General features: G+C 42.1%; 1 protein-coding gene across 2 annotated transcripts in view; it reads left to right on the forward strand.

Annotated features, from left to right (window-relative positions):
• The window catches only part of FMN1 (formin 1), a 185,885-nt gene that overhangs the window by 27,508 nt on the left and 140,470 nt on the right, over positions 1-17,907 (forward strand). Inside the window, exons 1-2 of one of the 2 annotated variants that reach the window (XM_048486012.1) lie at positions 1,732-3,899; positions 5,400-5,517. The exons of the other annotated variant lie outside the window; for it this stretch is intronic. Coding sequence (XP_048341969.1) covers positions 2,334-3,899; positions 5,400-5,517 — 1,684 coding nt within the window. The 5' untranslated portion in view covers positions 1,732-2,333. Of the gene's footprint in view, positions 1-1,731; positions 3,900-5,399; positions 5,518-17,907 lie in introns of those variants that run through there. 2 annotated transcript variants of the gene reach the window in all.

The raw sequence follows: 17,907 nt of genomic DNA on the forward strand, positions 1-17,907 counted from the left end.
GGGGGTGGGGGGTAGAGTTGCCTGATCCAGGTTGGGAAGTCCCTAGAGATTTGGTATTGGAGCTTGGTAAGGACAGGGACCTCAGTGGGGCACAAGGCCATATGGTCCACCCTCCAAAGCATCCATTTTCTTCAAGGGAAATGATCTCTGTAATCTGGAGATGAGCTGTAATTCCAGGGGATTCCCAGACCCTGGACATCAGAATGCTGACAATAAGTTAAAAAGGAAAAGGTGCGGGGAGAGAAGACAGTCCTGCTCATACTCCTAAGGATTTATAAATTCTTGTAGTAGGATATTTGGGGGGTGGAGTGATTCCAAAATGATTGACTCTTCTCTGGGATTCTCCTTCCCTGGGATTCTTTACAGGCTCCTGCCTTGTAGAGCTTGGAAGCTCTTGGGCAACTGGTTACACACCAATTGTTTCAATGATTTCTGGTCTAGGCCAGCATGGTGAATATTATGTTCTTAATTTGTCTGCACTTTCATCTATAAGGCTGTGCTTCATGCTGGACTGTCTTGCTGGTCCCAAGACTTTTATATATGGTAATTCCACTTATCAGTTGTTACTGGGAGGGACTATGGCTTAGTGGTAGAACCTCGGTGGTGGTGGTGGTGGTGGTGGTGAAGAAGAAGAAGAAGGAGAAGGAGAAGAGAAGAGAAGAAGAAGAAGAAGAAGAAGAAGAAGAAGAAGAAGAAGAAGAAGAAGAAGAAGAAGAAGAAGAAGAAGAAGAAGAAGAAGAAGAAGAAGAAGAAGAAGAAGAAGAAGAAGAAGAAGAAGAAGAAGAAGAAGAAGAAGAAGAAGAAGAAGAAGAAGAAGAAGAAGAAGAAGAAGAAGAAGAAGAGAGGGAGGTGGGGCTGAGAGAGTTCAGAAGAACTGTGACTAGCCCAAGATCACCCAGCTGGCATGTGTTGGAGTGCACAGGCTAATCTGAATTCCCCAGATAAGCCTCCACAACTCAAGCGGCAGAGCAGGGAATCAAACCCGGTTCCACCAGATTAGAGTACACCTGCTCTTAACCTCTTAACCACTGCTGCTCCTTTGTATGCAAAAGGTTCCAGGCTCACCCCCTGGCATCTCCAGTTTTGGATCAGGTGGCAGGTGAGGTGAAAGACTTCTGCCTGAGACCCTGGACAGCTGCTGCCAGTTTGAGTTGACAATGCTGACTTTGATGGACCAAGAGTCTGATTCAGTATAAAGCAGCTATATGTGTAAATTGTGTCCTTGTTATGTGTGCATTTGACTTTGTTATTTTCTGGAATGAGACAATAAGATAAATGAAAAGTTTCAAATAGCAAATGTTCAAAAAGCTCTTCTAGCTGCCCAGAACTAGGGAACTGAAAGAGAGATTTTGTTTCACTTTGAACTTGAATCTACTTCTTCCCTCTGAGTAAATCACTTTATTTTGGATTATACAAAACCAAGGTGCACATACACACTTCTATTCTTTGTAGAGTTAATTATAGACTACTGGGTTGTGCCTGTTTACCTTGCCTTCCATGACATTTCTAATCCATAGGTGTGGTGAATATGTCTGATAAGTACCTGTTTATAGTCTGCAGAAATAGCTGTGCAGAGTTTAAAAGGTAATACGAAACCTGTCTTGTTGGTTGGTGTTCACTGGCTGGAATCAGCATTCCTGATGCAACCTGCAGGAAAAAGGAAGAGTAATTTGTTTTTATTCAGCTTCAAGGGCACTGCAGTCAGTTAACCAGTGCTTTTCAGCTGTCGGAACTCTCCAGAAGTTAAAAGAAGACGTAAATTTGGTGCTCAAAACCTTCCTATCAGGATTTTCCAGCTTTCTAGCATTTCTTCCTTTGAAGGATTTTCTAAAAACAACTTTGTCCATAGTGGGGACCTCACAAAACTGTCTTTCAGGAGTTTTCTGCTGAGAAATGTTACTGACTCCGGAGCCGACATAAGGAAGTAGCAAACTGCAAGTACCAGCTATTCAGTTTGAACTGTAGCTCATTCACTGTAATCTCTAGTTAGTACAAGCGTATGTGTAGCAGAATAGTAACAATTAGTTTGTCGAATATTTTCCTTAACAAAAAAGATTGTTCTGTAAAGAATAACTTGTAACGCTGCTGAGAAAAATTTATGCTATGCAAAACATGCAAAATCTCTTCTGTGTTCAAGTTGTAAATTTCAGCGGAAGTTTGCATTTCAGACTGTTGCACTAAAAGCTGAGAAGGGGGCAGTCTGTGATCTGTGAGAGCTGGCTCTCTGTGTGGAATTTTAAAGTTAACAAATGAAAATGTTGCTTAGGAGTTACTATGCTGAAATGAACTAGCATCTATTCCAGGAATATAAAAGCAACTGTGATTTGTCCAAAATGGAGGCAAAGCAAACTTCTGATCACAACAAGCTCTTAGACAGTACAATGAAAGCTGAACCAGGCCAAATTCTCTTTACTAAACTTTCTATGAAAGGCCTTTTTGGATTTCCAGATAAACTGGATTCCAGAGCATCAGAAGAGCAAGCAGTTCTTAAAGGATTTCGAAATTTCAATGGTGATATTCATATTGGCAGCCAGGAAAAGGGGAATAATATTGGTAGTGGCGAGGATCCTAAAATAGCTGATCTACTTCCAGAAGTACTACAAACTCAATGTGAAATGCCACAAAGCATAAACAATGCTGAAGCTACTCCGCATGCTGGTACAGGCAGCTTGCTTGCCACTGCCTCCATGCCCTCAGGGGTGCTGAATACTTGTGAACTATCTCACCTTGAGGCTGCTGATGCCTCAGGTGACAATGAAGCTGATGTTGGCACCACAGTTGACTCTGAAGCCAGCACTGATGTCCGTGAGGTTGGAGCTGGCAGCTCAGATGACTTGGAACTGAAGGAGTCTGAGCAGAATGAGCCATTTCTTTGTAGTACTGAGTCAATACATTCACCTTTGTCTGAATTCAGCAGAAAAAATGACAAGGATGTCATTCTTGTTCAGGGTACTTTGGTTCATACAACCAGTGACACAGAGTCAGACAGTGAGGCCACAGATCTACACTGTGCTGAAAAAGCAGTGAACAGATCTGGAGTCAACTGTGCTGTGACTTTGCAGGATAATGACCAGAATAAGGAACAGCAGGAAATAGAAGGATATAGACAAACTGGTGGTCTTTCAAGTACAGACAAAACAGAATCATCTCTACCAACTTCTGAATTGCCTATAAAAGAAATGGATAATACCCTACAGGAAACTGGTTCCAATAGTGAAAACATAATGGTAGGAGATGAGTACAGTATTAGCCTGCCTGCTGCCGGAGAAGATACTCAGGAGTCTGGAGAAGAACAAGGATCTCTGGCAAGCAGTTCTAGTAGTATATCTATCCAAAAATCAACTGCAACTGAAAAGTCCTTTCAGCTTCCTGCCTTCTTTAGTGGATTACGTGTACGGAAAAAAGGACAGCCCAGAGATTTGGGGGAAAGTGTAACTGAAATCAAACAGAAGGATGGTGACTTGGCTATGCTTAAATTAAAGCAACCTGTTAGGAAATCTCATATCGCACCTGATCCACTACCAAAAAGGAAACTATCTGAGGCTAAATCTAGTCCAACCTTGTTGGAACAACTCTCCCAACTTTTAGGGCCTAAAAATGATAATAAAGATTCTAATGCAGTACCAAGTGAATCTGGAGGCAGTGATGACAGTCAACAAACCAAATCTGTACAACCAGAACCTTCATACCCCCCTGAAGAAGTCAAACCAAGTCCTGCTGAATCAGCTCTGGATGCATTTAAAGCTTTATTCACACGCCCTCCCAAAAAAGAAACAACTGCAGACACTTCAGAGCTAGAAGCCATAAAACGCAAAATGAGACATGAAAAGGAATCTTTGAAGGCAATATTTGAAAGGTCAAAAACAAAAGCTGGGGATGGTGGAAGCGATACAAAACTAGTAGGTTGATTAAAGTTCTTAATGTTAAACCTGGACTATAGACACATTTGTCAATATTAATCTGATACATTTAAAGAATGGGCATTAATTCATTAGATGGGTGAGCTGAATATTCAAAATTAAAACTAAAGGTGAATAACCCAAATTTGGGATCTCCAAACACTAGATTTTAAAACAATGTTCTGCATTGCAGTTTTTCATTGTGTTAGTGAATACTTCAGATATCATAATAAAAATGGAACTGAAAATAGAACAGAATATTATATTGGATGAAAATATTTTAGATAAATTGGATTGTTCATCCTCACAATAACACTGTGAGGTATGTTGTTTGTGGTCTCTGTGCAGTTCTACATATGAGGCTGCTCTGGAATATTGTAGTGTTCTAACTATAAACTGGCACTTAAAATACTCTTCCTGACAGTTGGTATGATGCCTCTATGCCTCAGGGGGTTATTCCAAAAATGGCAAAATAAAATTAAGATATGGTTATTTTGGCAACAACTGGGAGAATCTGAAATTTGGCTAATCTGAAATTTAGATCCAGTTTCTAAGGCCTGAACCAACCATCTATCAGTCATACTGACTAGTCAATATATCTATATCAGATTAATTTACAAGAAAGTTAATGGGTTGCCACTGATAATTATATATGATATATGTAAATTACTCTATACTACTGTTAATTGTTGGTGAATGGCTCATGCAGCAGCACACTGGACTTCTACTGAGCACTGAAGGATGGGGGATCTAATGCACCTACTGGAAGGCATCAGGAGGTGGTATCAGATGCATAGCTGATACTGAGATAGCATTGCCTGCAATCCCAATAATGTCATGACCTACACTGAACTGATGCTGTTATCCTCTCAACATGCTGTAATGGTTAAGAGCAGGTGGATTCTAATGAAGAACTGGGTTTGATTCCCCATTCCTCCACCTCAGTGGCAGAGGCTTATCTGGTGAACCAGATGTGTTTCCGCACTCCTATATTCCTGATGGGTAACCTTGGGCTAGTCACAGTTCTTCGGAACTCAGCCCCACTTACCTCACAAGGTGTTGTGGGGGAGAGAAAGGGAAAGGAACTTGTAAGCCACCTTGAGTCTCCAAACTCTTCTTTTTCTCTCACCAACTGTGTGCTTACACAATGATCCCCCCCCCCCCCCCCCCCGCATGTCTCTGATGCACCTCCTGGCATCCTCCTATAAGGCTGCTGGATCTATCCATCATATTCAGAGGCAGAAGCTTGAAGTCTTCCAATAAGCCACGGCATTAAATGCCACTGGTGTATACACCCATGTACATATTTGAGGTGTACCCGACTATGCCAGACTGAAGAATGGAGAAGACTGCATGAAAATGTGATGGTCTCATCAGAGTTTTCCAGAACGGAAAGTAATCATAACTTAGTTATATGATTAGTTATATTGATTGAACAAATAGATGAATGTAAATGAAGTTTTAATAGACCTTAAATTATACTGTGCTTTGTTTTACTAGACTGATGCAAGTTCCTCAGAACAGGATGACAAGACTCCTGGAAGACTCCAGACTATCTGGCCACCACCCAAAGCAAAAGACGAAGAAGAGAAAGTTGGATTAAAATATACTGAAGCAGGTAAAACGGAATGGTGAAGTTTCTTTAAAAGAACTGAAACCTGTTAGGTTTCCCATGCAGGCTTTTTCACAGAGGTTATATTCTATCTGAAAGGGGGGAAAGGCAGGAATTTTGTTTCAGGAAATTATTTTTAGTTAATATGTCTTTGTTATTGTTGCAATGCTTATCCCTTGCTAAATGCCTGCATCAAACAGGTAATAAAAGGGGATAATCTAGTGCAGGGGTAGGGAACCTTTAACACTCAAAGAGCCATTTGGACCCGTTTTCCATGGGAAAAGAAAACACTTGGAGCCGCAAATAATTTTTGACATTTTAAATAAAGATAACACTATATATAGAGGGTTTTTTTTTAACCTTTTACTCCGCTCATTCTGAGAAGCGCATGGATGCGCCCGCCCTGCTGCCTGCAGGGCGGGCAAGGATGAAGCCAGTGGCTCGGCCTCGCCAGCCGCTGGGAAAGCACCCGCGAGTGAGACGGGAAGCCCACGGCGCGGCCCAGCCGACCGTGGGCAGTTGGTGCGCCCGCCCTGCTGCCTGCAGGGCAAGCAAGGATGGGGCTGGCGGCTTGGCTCATGGAGCCATAGTGCAAGGGCAGAAGAGCCGCATGCGGCTCTCGAGCCGCAGGTTCCCTACCCCTGATCTAGTGGGTTTTTTTTACTATGGACTAAACATATACATGATTTTACTGCTCTAGGTAGTGAAGATATGCCAGAATTAACGCATTAATGAATTTATCACCTGTTAGGCAAACCCTTAAGTATTAAACCTATTACTATTACTTTCTGTGTAGGTTCTTTTAGATTTTCTTCTAATAATCGCATTTCAGTAGCACTGTTTTTAATTGTATGGATGGAAAATTATAATAATGGCTGCATTATTAAATTCAACTCATTGTCTTGGGTCATGGGAAATAACTATACATGTTCAGATTATGTTGACTTCACATATGCCTCCAAGTACTTATCTGTCCAATTTTTGGTCTGCATTTATAAAAAAAATGATGGGAGGAAGAAGAGCAGACTTTTGCAGCTCCAGCTTGCCTCTCACAAGATAAGTACTGCTGGATCATGCCAGTCTATCTTATAGAGACTGGGGACTGCAGGCTTGTGACTTCTAACTAGCTTTTTTAAGGCAGGAGTCACTGGATCATTTGGTGGCATTCCTGCCTGTCCTGTGTGAGGCAGAGGCTGCCATCTCATAGCAATGGCTTCTGCTTACCAACCTTTCACACTGTGTTCTTTTTCTGGTTGACTTAATGGCCATTTCACCCTGCACACCATACCCATGGTGTAGGTCATTTCAGAGCAGTAGACCTGTTATAGGGGATGCCTGTGCCTGGACTGCTGCCAAATGGACTGTTCTAGCTGAGGCTACCACCAGAAGAAACTAGTCTAAGAAACCTGTGGCACACAAGAGTAACCTGGGAGATATGGTTTGAGTGGTATGAAGGTCCCAAGCTACAAATGTCTTTAAATGTGATTATTTATTTGAATTGGATATTGAAGAAAATAAGCACATAATGTAGATGACTCTGTGTACTGGCTATGGCACTGGAAAGCAGCTGTTTCTCAATTTAATTACCATAAGGAATAACCTAGTGTTGCTGCTTGAGGTCATGCATATCCCAGTGAATCTAAACTATTACATCCCATCTGAAGTGTTGTAGCATCCCTAAGTATCTATTTATGGCAGAAATGCACACATGAGTACTTCATTTCCTCTACTGTGGTATATAGGTTTTTCCAAAATATGTGGTTCTCTGTTATACTAACAGTTATACTACTTTATACTAACAGTTTATTTCAAAACATGGTATATTTATATTACATTTTGTATATTTGTATTTATATACTATATTATTTATCAACAACATTACTTCAAAAACATATTGAAAGAGAATGTATTTCCTTTGCAAATGAACTGGTACTTCAGTTTCACCATCATATTGATTTCTTAATATTCTTTCGTTTTACTACTGCTGTGTATTTGTGTGTATGTTTAATGTCACAAACAGGTAGCATAGACTTCTGTTTCTATGAAAATTCATTATCACATTAATTAAGCATTCAACCTCCAGCAATATGTTGGTATAGTGGAACCAAATTTAGTAGAAGGCCTGAAACAGTATAGAGGAAGTACCAACCAAACAATACAAGGTGCACAGTTTGCCTTTCATTCCCTTCACCTGCAATACTACATTGTGAGTGGCTCAGTTTCCCCCTTTGTGATATAGCCATAATACAAAAGGCTGTACTGCTGAATACATGACAGAGATATTTTTTTCTTACTTAAACAAATACTGTGTTGCTCACCTGTTTTGCTTTGTTCTTTTTTCCCAGTCTTTTTATTAAGGCTTCATAAAGACACTTTGTTGTCTTTCTTTTCAGAAGGTTTCATGTTACACTAGTACTCTCAAGAGCCACAGCATTATTCAGTGGAATGTTGTTGGAAAGGTGGAAATGTACAAGGTCTTGCGTACAATGCTATTGGCTGTTGCAGCCGTGCTTTGAATGGTAATAATTAGCATTCCTGTGGTATTCTAATTTACATAGATTTTAGATTCTAAAGTAGGAAATTGCTCATCCAGTGACTAGTAGCAATGGCTCAGACAAAAAGACAGAATTACTGTGTTCTGTGGAAGTTCAGGACATGTGTTGAGGATAGGTCTTATTTGCATGAAGTCTGTACACAGTATTTCTTACTTTAGTATCATTTGGTGTAATTTTTCCAGAAGCCTACTGAGTGTATCCTGCAGACACACAATTTGTCCTTGTTAACATGGTGTAGTGATTAAGAGTGGTGGGCTCTAACCTGAAGAACCGGGTTTGACTCCCCACTCTCCATATGAATGGTAGGCTCTAATCTGATGAACTGGATTTGTTTCCCTGCGCCTACACATGAAGCCTGCTGTGTGAGCTTGGGCTAGTCACAGTTCTGTCAGATCTCACTACCTCACAAGGAGTCTGTTGTGGAGAAGGGAAGGGAAAGAGTTGTAGGCCACTTTGAGGCTCCTTGGGTAAAGCAGAGTATAAATCCAACTCTTCTTATTTTTGTTAGGATCAGTGATGCTGTCCTGACCAAGCCAAGACCCATCCAAGACACTTGTACATTGGTTTGTTGTTCAGTTTCAGGATTAGGGTTAGGATTAGAGTAAGATTAGAGTTAGGATTAGAGTAGATGTCCACATGTTGTCAAAAAGTTAATTCCTATGATAAATTGTCATTAGGACACATTTGCTTTCAGTTGTGGCATTTAAAATTGTGAGTTTTCTCTGCAGGTAGAATCTATTATACTTGGCCATAGTAATTACTCCTTTTAATAGCATATTTGCTGATCTTATGTCTACCATTAGGCATAATCAGGAGATTTCTTAAGTGTGTAGGGAAATACTGCTTTGTAAATAAAAATATTCCCCACCCCAACAATTTGATGACTGTCAAGCTAATCATTTGCCCACCAGAACACACAAAATACAGAGAATAGTTAAGCATCAATTAAAGGAGGAAAGAAAAAACAGTGATGGATTCATGAAAACATAATATATCCTGGAAGGCATAAAACTGTCATCTTCTTCTTCCCCTCCCACCCCCCATCTTCCCCTCTATCCTATCCTATGCACAAGCTGGGTAGGTACCAGTGCTCACCATTCTAAGCTGGAGAGTTCAGGGTTTAGGGCATACGAGCAGCTTCTTCTTTACCATATACGAACTCACCAGTCAACACTATTGAGCAGCTATACTGTATAGCAATGCTGCTGAAGGTCAAGTCTAGATTATCCAACTAGTTCCCTATATAAAAGACAGGAATTTCCTAATTCTTTGGTACCCTCTCCCTAGGGTGGATTAGGAGGAAAATGTTCCTGCCTGCCTCTTGATGGAACGGGGAGAGAAAGAGGAAGAGGGCTGGCCCTGTGTCTGACCTAGTGGAGAGCTCAGTGTCGCTCCCACCCTCTGATGGAGAGGGGAAGGAGGGTTCACTGAGGTTCTCAGTTCTACTAGGTCAATCATTTTCTTTTCTTTCATTTTTTTCATTTTTCTTTTTGTATGAGTTATGGCTATAGAAAACAATATAGAAATGTAGAAATAAATATGACCCTTTTATGTATTAGTCTGAACACTTGAAGCTATCTTATACTGTATCAGATCAAGGTTTGTTTTGTATACTCTGCCTGGCACTGGCTCTCCAGGGTCTCAGGTATCCTTCTGCCTGAAGATATCTGGCATTAAACCTAGGACTGCCTGCATGAAAAGCATTAAGCAGTAGGCCATCTCTTAGTTTAAGGTAATCCCAACTTCATACTGTGCTTTGTATTACGCTTTATTAAGCTTTAAGCTACGTTCAGAGCCCTCTTGCAGTTTATAGACTTTTAGTATGGTGTAATGATTAAAAGTGTCAGACTAGTATCTGGGAGATCTGGGTTCGAATCGCCACATGCCACAGAAGCTTGCTTAGTGATCTTGTTCCTGTCATATTTCTTCACCCTAACCTACCTCCCAGGGTGTGTGTGTGTGTGTGTGTGTGTGTGTGTGTGTGTGTGTGTGTGTGTGTGTGTGTGTGTGTGTGTGTGTGTGTGTGTGTGTGTGTGTGTGTGTGTGTGTGTGTGTGTGTGTGTGTCCGTCCCCGTCCCCCACCAGCTACTGGCGGGATTCAGAGGTGTAAAGCCAGGGATCCTTCCTCTTCATTTGTTTTATTTATTTGTTCTTGGGTGATGTGTGTGAAACTAACTAGACTTTGGTGAAATAAAAACTAAGGATAAACTTCTTCAGTTAGGGCAGTGTTTTAGATGACTGGCTGTTCCATATGTCTACAAATGTACCAATAAGGCCAGCCAATGTTCTGTGTGTGTGTGTGTGCTCTGTGTGTGTGTGTGTGTGTGTGTGTGTGTGTGTGAGAGAGAGAGAGAGAGAGAGAGAGAGAGAGAGAGAGAGTTTGGTACTTCTTTTGTTTATGCACTGATAAAAGTACACCAAAAGCAAGTTAATAAAAGTGGAACAGAGTACAAAAAAGGGGACTTCTAAGGCTGCTGAATTTTTATTCTATCAATTTATTGCTTACTTTTATAATTTCTTGCCAAAATTCTTGGGTTTTGAGAATACACTGATGATAGTGTGAGCATATGACTGCTGGAAAATTGGATACTGGTTGAAAAAAACTTGGCTTCTTGCTATAAAAGCAGTTATAATTTTTTTAAAAAAAATTAGTTAAAAGTTGATGGTTACCAGTTGGCTAATTAATGATGTTAGTAATGATCATGCTGAAATGTAAATTCATATAACTTCCAACTTAATTCTTAAAGTTGCCTGTTGACATGGCTCCTTTTAAAGTTGCTTCATCCTGAAGCAAAGTCATGCCGTCTCTATGGCACCTTTATTTCTATGGCAACAGACTTTGACGCTATAGACACTATTTTCATTTCAGTGTGAGAAAACAGATGCGAGGTTGAGAATGAAAAAAACCCTTATTAAAACACAAATGGACCTTAAATGAAGTATTGAGACTAAAAAACTGTAGGTTAGTGAAGAGTGATTTCAACTCAGAATATATTTAAATTAAAGCAAGCTGCTTTTGCATCCAGAGATGTTTAAACTGGTATTCTGAATACTCGGCTGGAAGTCATAATGTCATAGGGCTGCCAAACTCCAGGTGGTGGTTAGAGATCTCCTGCTATTACAACTGATGTCCAGATGACAGAGATCAGTTCACCTGGAGAAAATGGCTGTTCTAGACTCTATGGCATTACACCCCATTGAAGTCCCTCCCCGCCCCAGCCCCATTCTTCTCAGGATCCATCCCCTGAATGTCCAGCTATTTCCCAACCTGGATCTGGCAACCATGACACTAATTGTTGCCCATGCTAGATCAGAGTTGCTTGTAGATTATGCTGTACTGGGGGGGGGGGATGTTTTCCCCCCAAGAACAATCATATAATTATCCTCTAATTTCTGAGAAACTGCCATTTCTACTGGGTAGAAGACACCTATGGATTATTTACTCAGTAGGCACTCTTATTCATTTATTTACTGCTGCCTGACTGCAGAATAACAGCAAGCCCTATAAATGCTTTCCTGATAACATCAAGTCAGGTCAGACTGACAGCCAGTCCTTTTTGAGGAGGCAGTTTTTCAAGACAGAGGAAATGGATGTGGCTCATTTTTTTATTTGAGGCAACCTACCCAAGCGATTACAGCATCTGAAAGATATTATTGTTCAAGCTAGAAAATACAACCACCAACATACAAATTGTAAGAACAAGGTACATTTAACATACAGAGGTGTGGAACAGTGGAATAACAAATCTTTTCAATCTGGGGTTACCAGAAGAGGTAATTTGGGGCATGAAAGAGCTTAATTTGCAGCTTCTCTGTCCCAATTGCCACCTGCTCAAACAGCCTTTCCTATTTTTTTAAAAGGCTACTAAGCTGCTGTTACAGGCTGTAGTACTGTAGTTTGTTCTTGGGTACTGGTTCAAGAAATAAATGGTTTGAATGCAGATTCAGAATAGGAGAGTCAATACCTGTAGATGGGTTAATAAAAGGACTAAGTTTATTTTTTTTAAATCACTCATAGGGTATCAGTAGCATTCACAGACCAAACTCCAATCCAACCTAGGCCCGCTCTACCCAGGCCAATAAACAAAGGTGTAGGATGGTAAAAAAAACCATTGGTGGTGGGGGGAATTTTCCACAGATCCTGCCCCTAAAACAATCTGTCCCGTATTATTTCCCCCAAACTGGTTTTTGAGAATCATGCCATTAGTGAATCTTTTCAAAAATCCTGGGTTGCAGCCACTCTCAAGCGAACAGCCGGGCTGGAGGCACTTTATTCACCTCACGGCTTATATCTGCGTAGCTACGCAGGTGCAGATGGTCACATAGTTAGACAACAGCATGGCATGCATGTAGGTGGGAAGTAAATAAAATCCATGTATAGAAATCTCTTTCTGTTTGTGGTTTTTTTTCATGATACCTTTGCATTTCTAACTCTTCAAACTTTTATGTTGTTCAAACCAAAATTAAAAGGTTTAACAAATTCAGCCTACTGGGGTTTGTAAATTCAATTTTCTTCAGATTATTTTTTTTAGCTAGTGGAAGGAGGGTGGATTAAGCATGCCTTGATAAAATTTATTATGGCATCCTATCTAGAAGGTATTATGAATATAAAGATGTCTCAAGAAATGATACAGTGTTAAATGGATAATCTCATGAAGTGAAGAAAGAGTGCTTATTGAAATACGATACAAGCTATATGGTTGTATCTTTTGTTGGGCAATCTAGTCAAATTCCCTGGGCTATCAGCACTTGAGAACGAGAGAAATCTGAGTGTGTTGATAGATTATAGAATGTGAACTGTAAGTCTTGAATATGATAGAATTAGGGATTTTGTCTACCTTTTGTGCAGTACCTGTATGGTGTAGTGCTTGGAGTATTTAAACAAGATCTGGAAGAGTCAGGTTCAAATCTTCACTCTGCCATGTAAGGTTGCAGGGTGACCTTAGATCAGTCACAGACTCTCAATCTATTTTACCTCATAAATTGTTGTGAGGATAAATTGGAGAAGGGGATAATGTTGTCAGCCACCTTGGGGATAAAAGTGGAATATAAACAAGTGGAATAAAAATAAAAACATTTCTAATCCATTTCTGTAATTCAATTACAGTTGTCATTTACCTGGTTCCAGAGGGGACCTCTGAGCAATGTTCCTGACCCTTGCCCTTGCTCAGTGGAGCAGAGGGAAGGAATGGAGGAGGGAAATGACATCAATTGACTCTGGGATGGCACTTCTAGTTCCAAAACAAGAAATTACATTATGGCATCCTAGAAATTTCCAAATCTTTATGGTAACAAGCATAGATATTTGGAGTTATCAGATAGTTTAAATAAAGAGTTACATTCTGGGTGAGTATGTCAATGAGGATTTGGTAAATAGACACCCTTCATCATTCTTTATTTAGTTTTACCTACTTACAGTGCTATCCAGATCCCAGAGGTAGCTGGGGATGCTGCCCTGCCATCTCCAGAGGGTTATAACATCAGGGATAAAATAGGAAGGCAACAAGTTTATGGTATAAATTGTTGTCTAAAATATATGTGGGTAAGCTCTAAGCAAAAACCTTATGTTCCATGTTTGGGGTGTTGCCACAAAGAAGGCTCTGTCTCCAGTAGCACCTTTTTAACCGATAGACTCGGAGCACTGAACGACAGGTCTCAGAAGATAACTTCAATAAAGAGACAGAAAATGTGCTTCATACCAGAAACACAGGGCATTCCAATTCATTTGTGAAAGGTTCAGTTCATTCCAGAAGCAGGATGTGAGGCCGTTTCCGCACGGCCCTTTTATGGCGCCCTGGGGATGGCAAAAATGCCGTTCCCAGGGAGCCATTCGCACAGGCGGCGCTGCTGCAACACAGCAGCGCCGACCTGGCTTCGCTCCCCCTCCCCCAGGGCGGCGTCAGGCCGCCCTAAAAAACAACCCTTTAAAGGGCTGTTTTTGCCCCAACAGCGTGTTCCCGGCGGCGCGGTGCGACGCTGTTTCCCTTCCCTTTCCCACTCACCTTGTCCCCGTCGTCGGCCTGCTGGCCTTCGAAGCCCCTCCCTCACTGTCCTCCAACCCCTGGAGGTCGGAGGGCAGCGTGGGCGGGGCTTCGGAGGCCAGCAGGCTGACGACGGGGACAAGGTGAGTGGGAAAGGAAAGGGGGCAGAGGCGGCTCCATGCAGAGCCGCCTGTCATCCACCGGCCTCTCCTGAGGCCGCTCACACGCTTGCGTGCGAACGGCCTCCGCCCCCACGCCGGCAGAATTCTTGCCGGTGTGGGGGCGCCTGGGGGGCCGTGCGGAAACGGCCTGAGTTTTTCTTTGCACCATTTTATTTCATAAACTATCTGAATTAAATTCAATTGCAAGAAAGAAGCCCTGTCTTTTTCACTTCCTTTTGAATGAACTGATAATCAAATGGACACCTTGAATCCTATGTATTGGTTTATGCTGCTATAAAACACGCTTTGCAATTAAAACATGATCTTAGAAATGCACCAATGCTTGATAAGAGACATATCTTCTTCTTACAATTGTCAGTCTCTTGTGCTCAATGATTTCTGTGGGCAAAAAGAAAAGAAACCATGAAAGTGGATCTGCCTCAGCCCTAGGGCTTGTGGGATCATTCTGTGTATTATGCAATTGATATTACTATTCCTGTGTTTGAAATGGGTGGTGTCAGTGGGAAATATGTAAACGGCATACCTATTTAACCTGGTAAAATGTTTGCTAGCTGGGTGGTAATTATTTGATGTATTGTAATCTTTGGCACTGTTATAGGATAATTATTCTACCATGTGAACTGACAGCTGAGTAGATTATTTGTAAACAGGGAGAAAACAAAGTATTTACTGTGACATAAGTCTGGATGCTGATGCCTTATCAACTTTTCATTACTGCCTTCCTGAGTGTTCATGACTAGCAGGTGGAGTTGTTAATGTCATTAGTACAGCAAACAAGCCTGTTGCAGATCAGTTAGTTGCTTAGGTGATTTCCTCTGGACAGTGAACACTGCAACAGCCCTTCATTATGTAAAAATAACTTGCTTTTTCCCCTATGCAAAACATTGATGTCAGTAGAAATAATTTTACTATTTTTTCTTCTAATGAAATCTTCTAATGAGACCTTTAAAGTTCTGTTAACACAACTTCATCACCTTTTGTTGCTAAAAAGCAGTTGAAGGAAAGGATGGTGTTCAGTGAATGTTATTTTTTCCCCTCATAATGTTTTTCTGACAAGGGATAGTTCATTGAGTGGAAGTCTGCCCCACTGGATAAAACATACAGATAGCTAATCATTTTCTACAATGAAGCCTACAGAGGCTTCCTGTATTTGTGTTTAGGAAAACAGAGAAATGAAGAATTAATCCTACCTTGCCCCCACAGTCTTAATCCAAGTTGGGTCCTTCTGTGGCTACTGTGTAGTAAATAAAATGTCCTACTGTGTCCTACTGTGTAGTAAATAAAATGCAGTGTCTTGTATGGCATGACTCAGGCAGCCTGATCCAGATAAGGGGTAGGGAAAGGAATGGACTGTGGGAATGGTGTGAGCCTATCCTGAAACATTTGCCCATTCCTCCAGTGGGGAGGCCAAACAGGGCAGCAGGTGGGCACTGCAGAGCTCAACAGTGCCCAAGCCAAAAGAGGCTTCTACCCCCAGAGCTGTAGTGGCTTAAACATGACTGCTAGCACAGCTAGGGGTGGGCTGGGGCATTCCCAGGGGCATAGCTTCCACTGGGCTTTCAATCCAGGAATGCCCCTGGTGCAGACTGATGATTTACGGCCCTGATAACATGTGAAATGAGTCATTATTTACGGCTCTGGTGGAACGCTCTCCCTCCAGTTGTCCGGGCTCTGCAGGACCTTGGTGAGTTCCGCAGGGCTTGTAAGACTGAGCTCTTCCACCGGGCCTTCGGTGAGCTGGCCGCGGATCTACCGCCCCCCACTGAGGCTGCTAGTTTTCCATCTTGACAGGGCCTTGATTCCCGTAGGATATCTGCAGCTCCATAAATGTGCTCCACCAGTGTTTGCCAGGGAAGGGTAGTGGGGTTCAGAGGACCACTTATGGCTTTGGTCTGTGAGTTCAAACCAGTATAGACTAGTCTTTTGAACTCATTCTGGTCCAAGTTTGGATTCCCATTGTTGAATGGGACTTTTCCTGCCATGATCACCAGCAATTTCTTGCGTACGATATAAGGGACAGGGTTCTCGCCCAGTGCTTGGCGCTCTGTGACAAAGAGCACTTCTGCTGTCTGCCCAGGCCATAGCAATGGCACAATCTCCTGCATCCATTCCAACTGATCACGGGTTTCTAAACCTTGAACAGCAATTGCAGTCTCAAAGATGGGGCATCTGTGCCTGAAGCACAAAGCCGAGCAAGTTGGGTTAGGTCAGCCCCAGTGGCTGTGGGATGGGACAACCTAACATTGGTTAGCCATGCCACACCCAGTGTCCCTATTTAAAAGGCCCAGCTGGACAGCAACAGCACGGGCTTCTGTGGCTGTCCATGTTACTTTTTCATTGATATTTGGCTCTCTGTGCGACCAATAGCGGTCCACTTCTCTATGACATTGGTGCACACAGGGGCCACTTCCGCACATGCAAAATAATGCGTTTTCAAACCACTTTCACAACTGTTTGCAAGTGGATTTTGCTATTCCACACAGCTTCAAAGAGCACTGAAAGCAGTTTGAAAGTGCATTATTCTGCATGTGCGGAATGAGCCCAAGTCTACTGGATATGATTCTTCCCATTCGGGGTTAAAGGGTATTTTAGGGATGGCTTCCTCAGGCAGGGGCTCATCTGGAGCATATCCAGGAAAACCAGGGAGGCCATCTGGGTGGATGGAAGCCACTACCTCCGTTTGAATTCCTAGCTGCCTTTTTAAAGACATTATTTCTCTGTGGCATACATTGTGGCTGACTTCCTTTCTCTTCTCCTGACTGCTGGCAACTAGGTATTGAGTAGCTGATCTAGCTGCTTGAAGCTGTTTCTTTAGTTCTAGCACTTCCTGCTTTAATTGTTTATTTTCATCTGCTGCCTCTTCTAATCTTTTAATAGTAGTCACACTATTGCTTTGGTCCACTAAAAGCTTCAGATTTTCTGTTTGGAGAGCATGGATTTCAATTTTATAAGCTTCATTTTTGTTACTGGCTTCTTTCAGCCTTTCTGAGCACTCTTGTAAAGCATGCCAAAGGCCCCATGCAGCAGCAGCATCCTTCTTGGACCCCTGCCAGGTTTCTGACTCACATTGTTCCTGAAAGGCACTCCTAAGAGCCTTCCAAGGGTCTGGGCACTCAAAAGATTCTATATCCCAGGGATTCCTCCCTTTTTTGAGCACTCATTTTTCTAATTTATCAAAGGCTGACGCTTTCTTTGCCAGCAGCTTGAGTCCACACATTTTTCTTGCCTGTGAAAAAGTGACCACACAAATGGGACAGACTGCTCCTGGCCAAGGAGGGCCTATGCCTCGATGTGCTGCTTGGCTTTCCTCAACTAACAGCTACACCTCACATGGGTGGGATCCTCCACAACTGTGAATCTGTGCAGGGATTGCCTGGCTCAAGGACAGGATTTTAGAACTCTGGCTCTCACTATCCAGTAAGAGGTCCTAAAGGGGAAAACAAACTCTCTGGAACTTATAGCCATTGTCTGGGGGCTCAGAACAACAGTGGAAAGAGGGATGGGAACCAAACTGAGTGGCAGTCCTTTTAGAAAGAAGCTGGATTTTTGGCTGGGAGTGGGTCCTCACTCTTCAGTTCGGGATTATCCCCTAATCCCATAGTGGTGAACCTATGGCACTCCAGATGTTCATGGACTACAATTCCCATCAGCCCCTGCCAGCATGGCCAATTGGCCATG

This window comes from Sphaerodactylus townsendi, linkage group LG02 (genome assembly GCF_021028975.2).
Source record: "Sphaerodactylus townsendi isolate TG3544 linkage group LG02, MPM_Stown_v2.3, whole genome shotgun sequence".
NCBI classification, from domain to species: domain Eukaryota; kingdom Metazoa; phylum Chordata; class Lepidosauria; order Squamata; family Sphaerodactylidae; genus Sphaerodactylus; species Sphaerodactylus townsendi.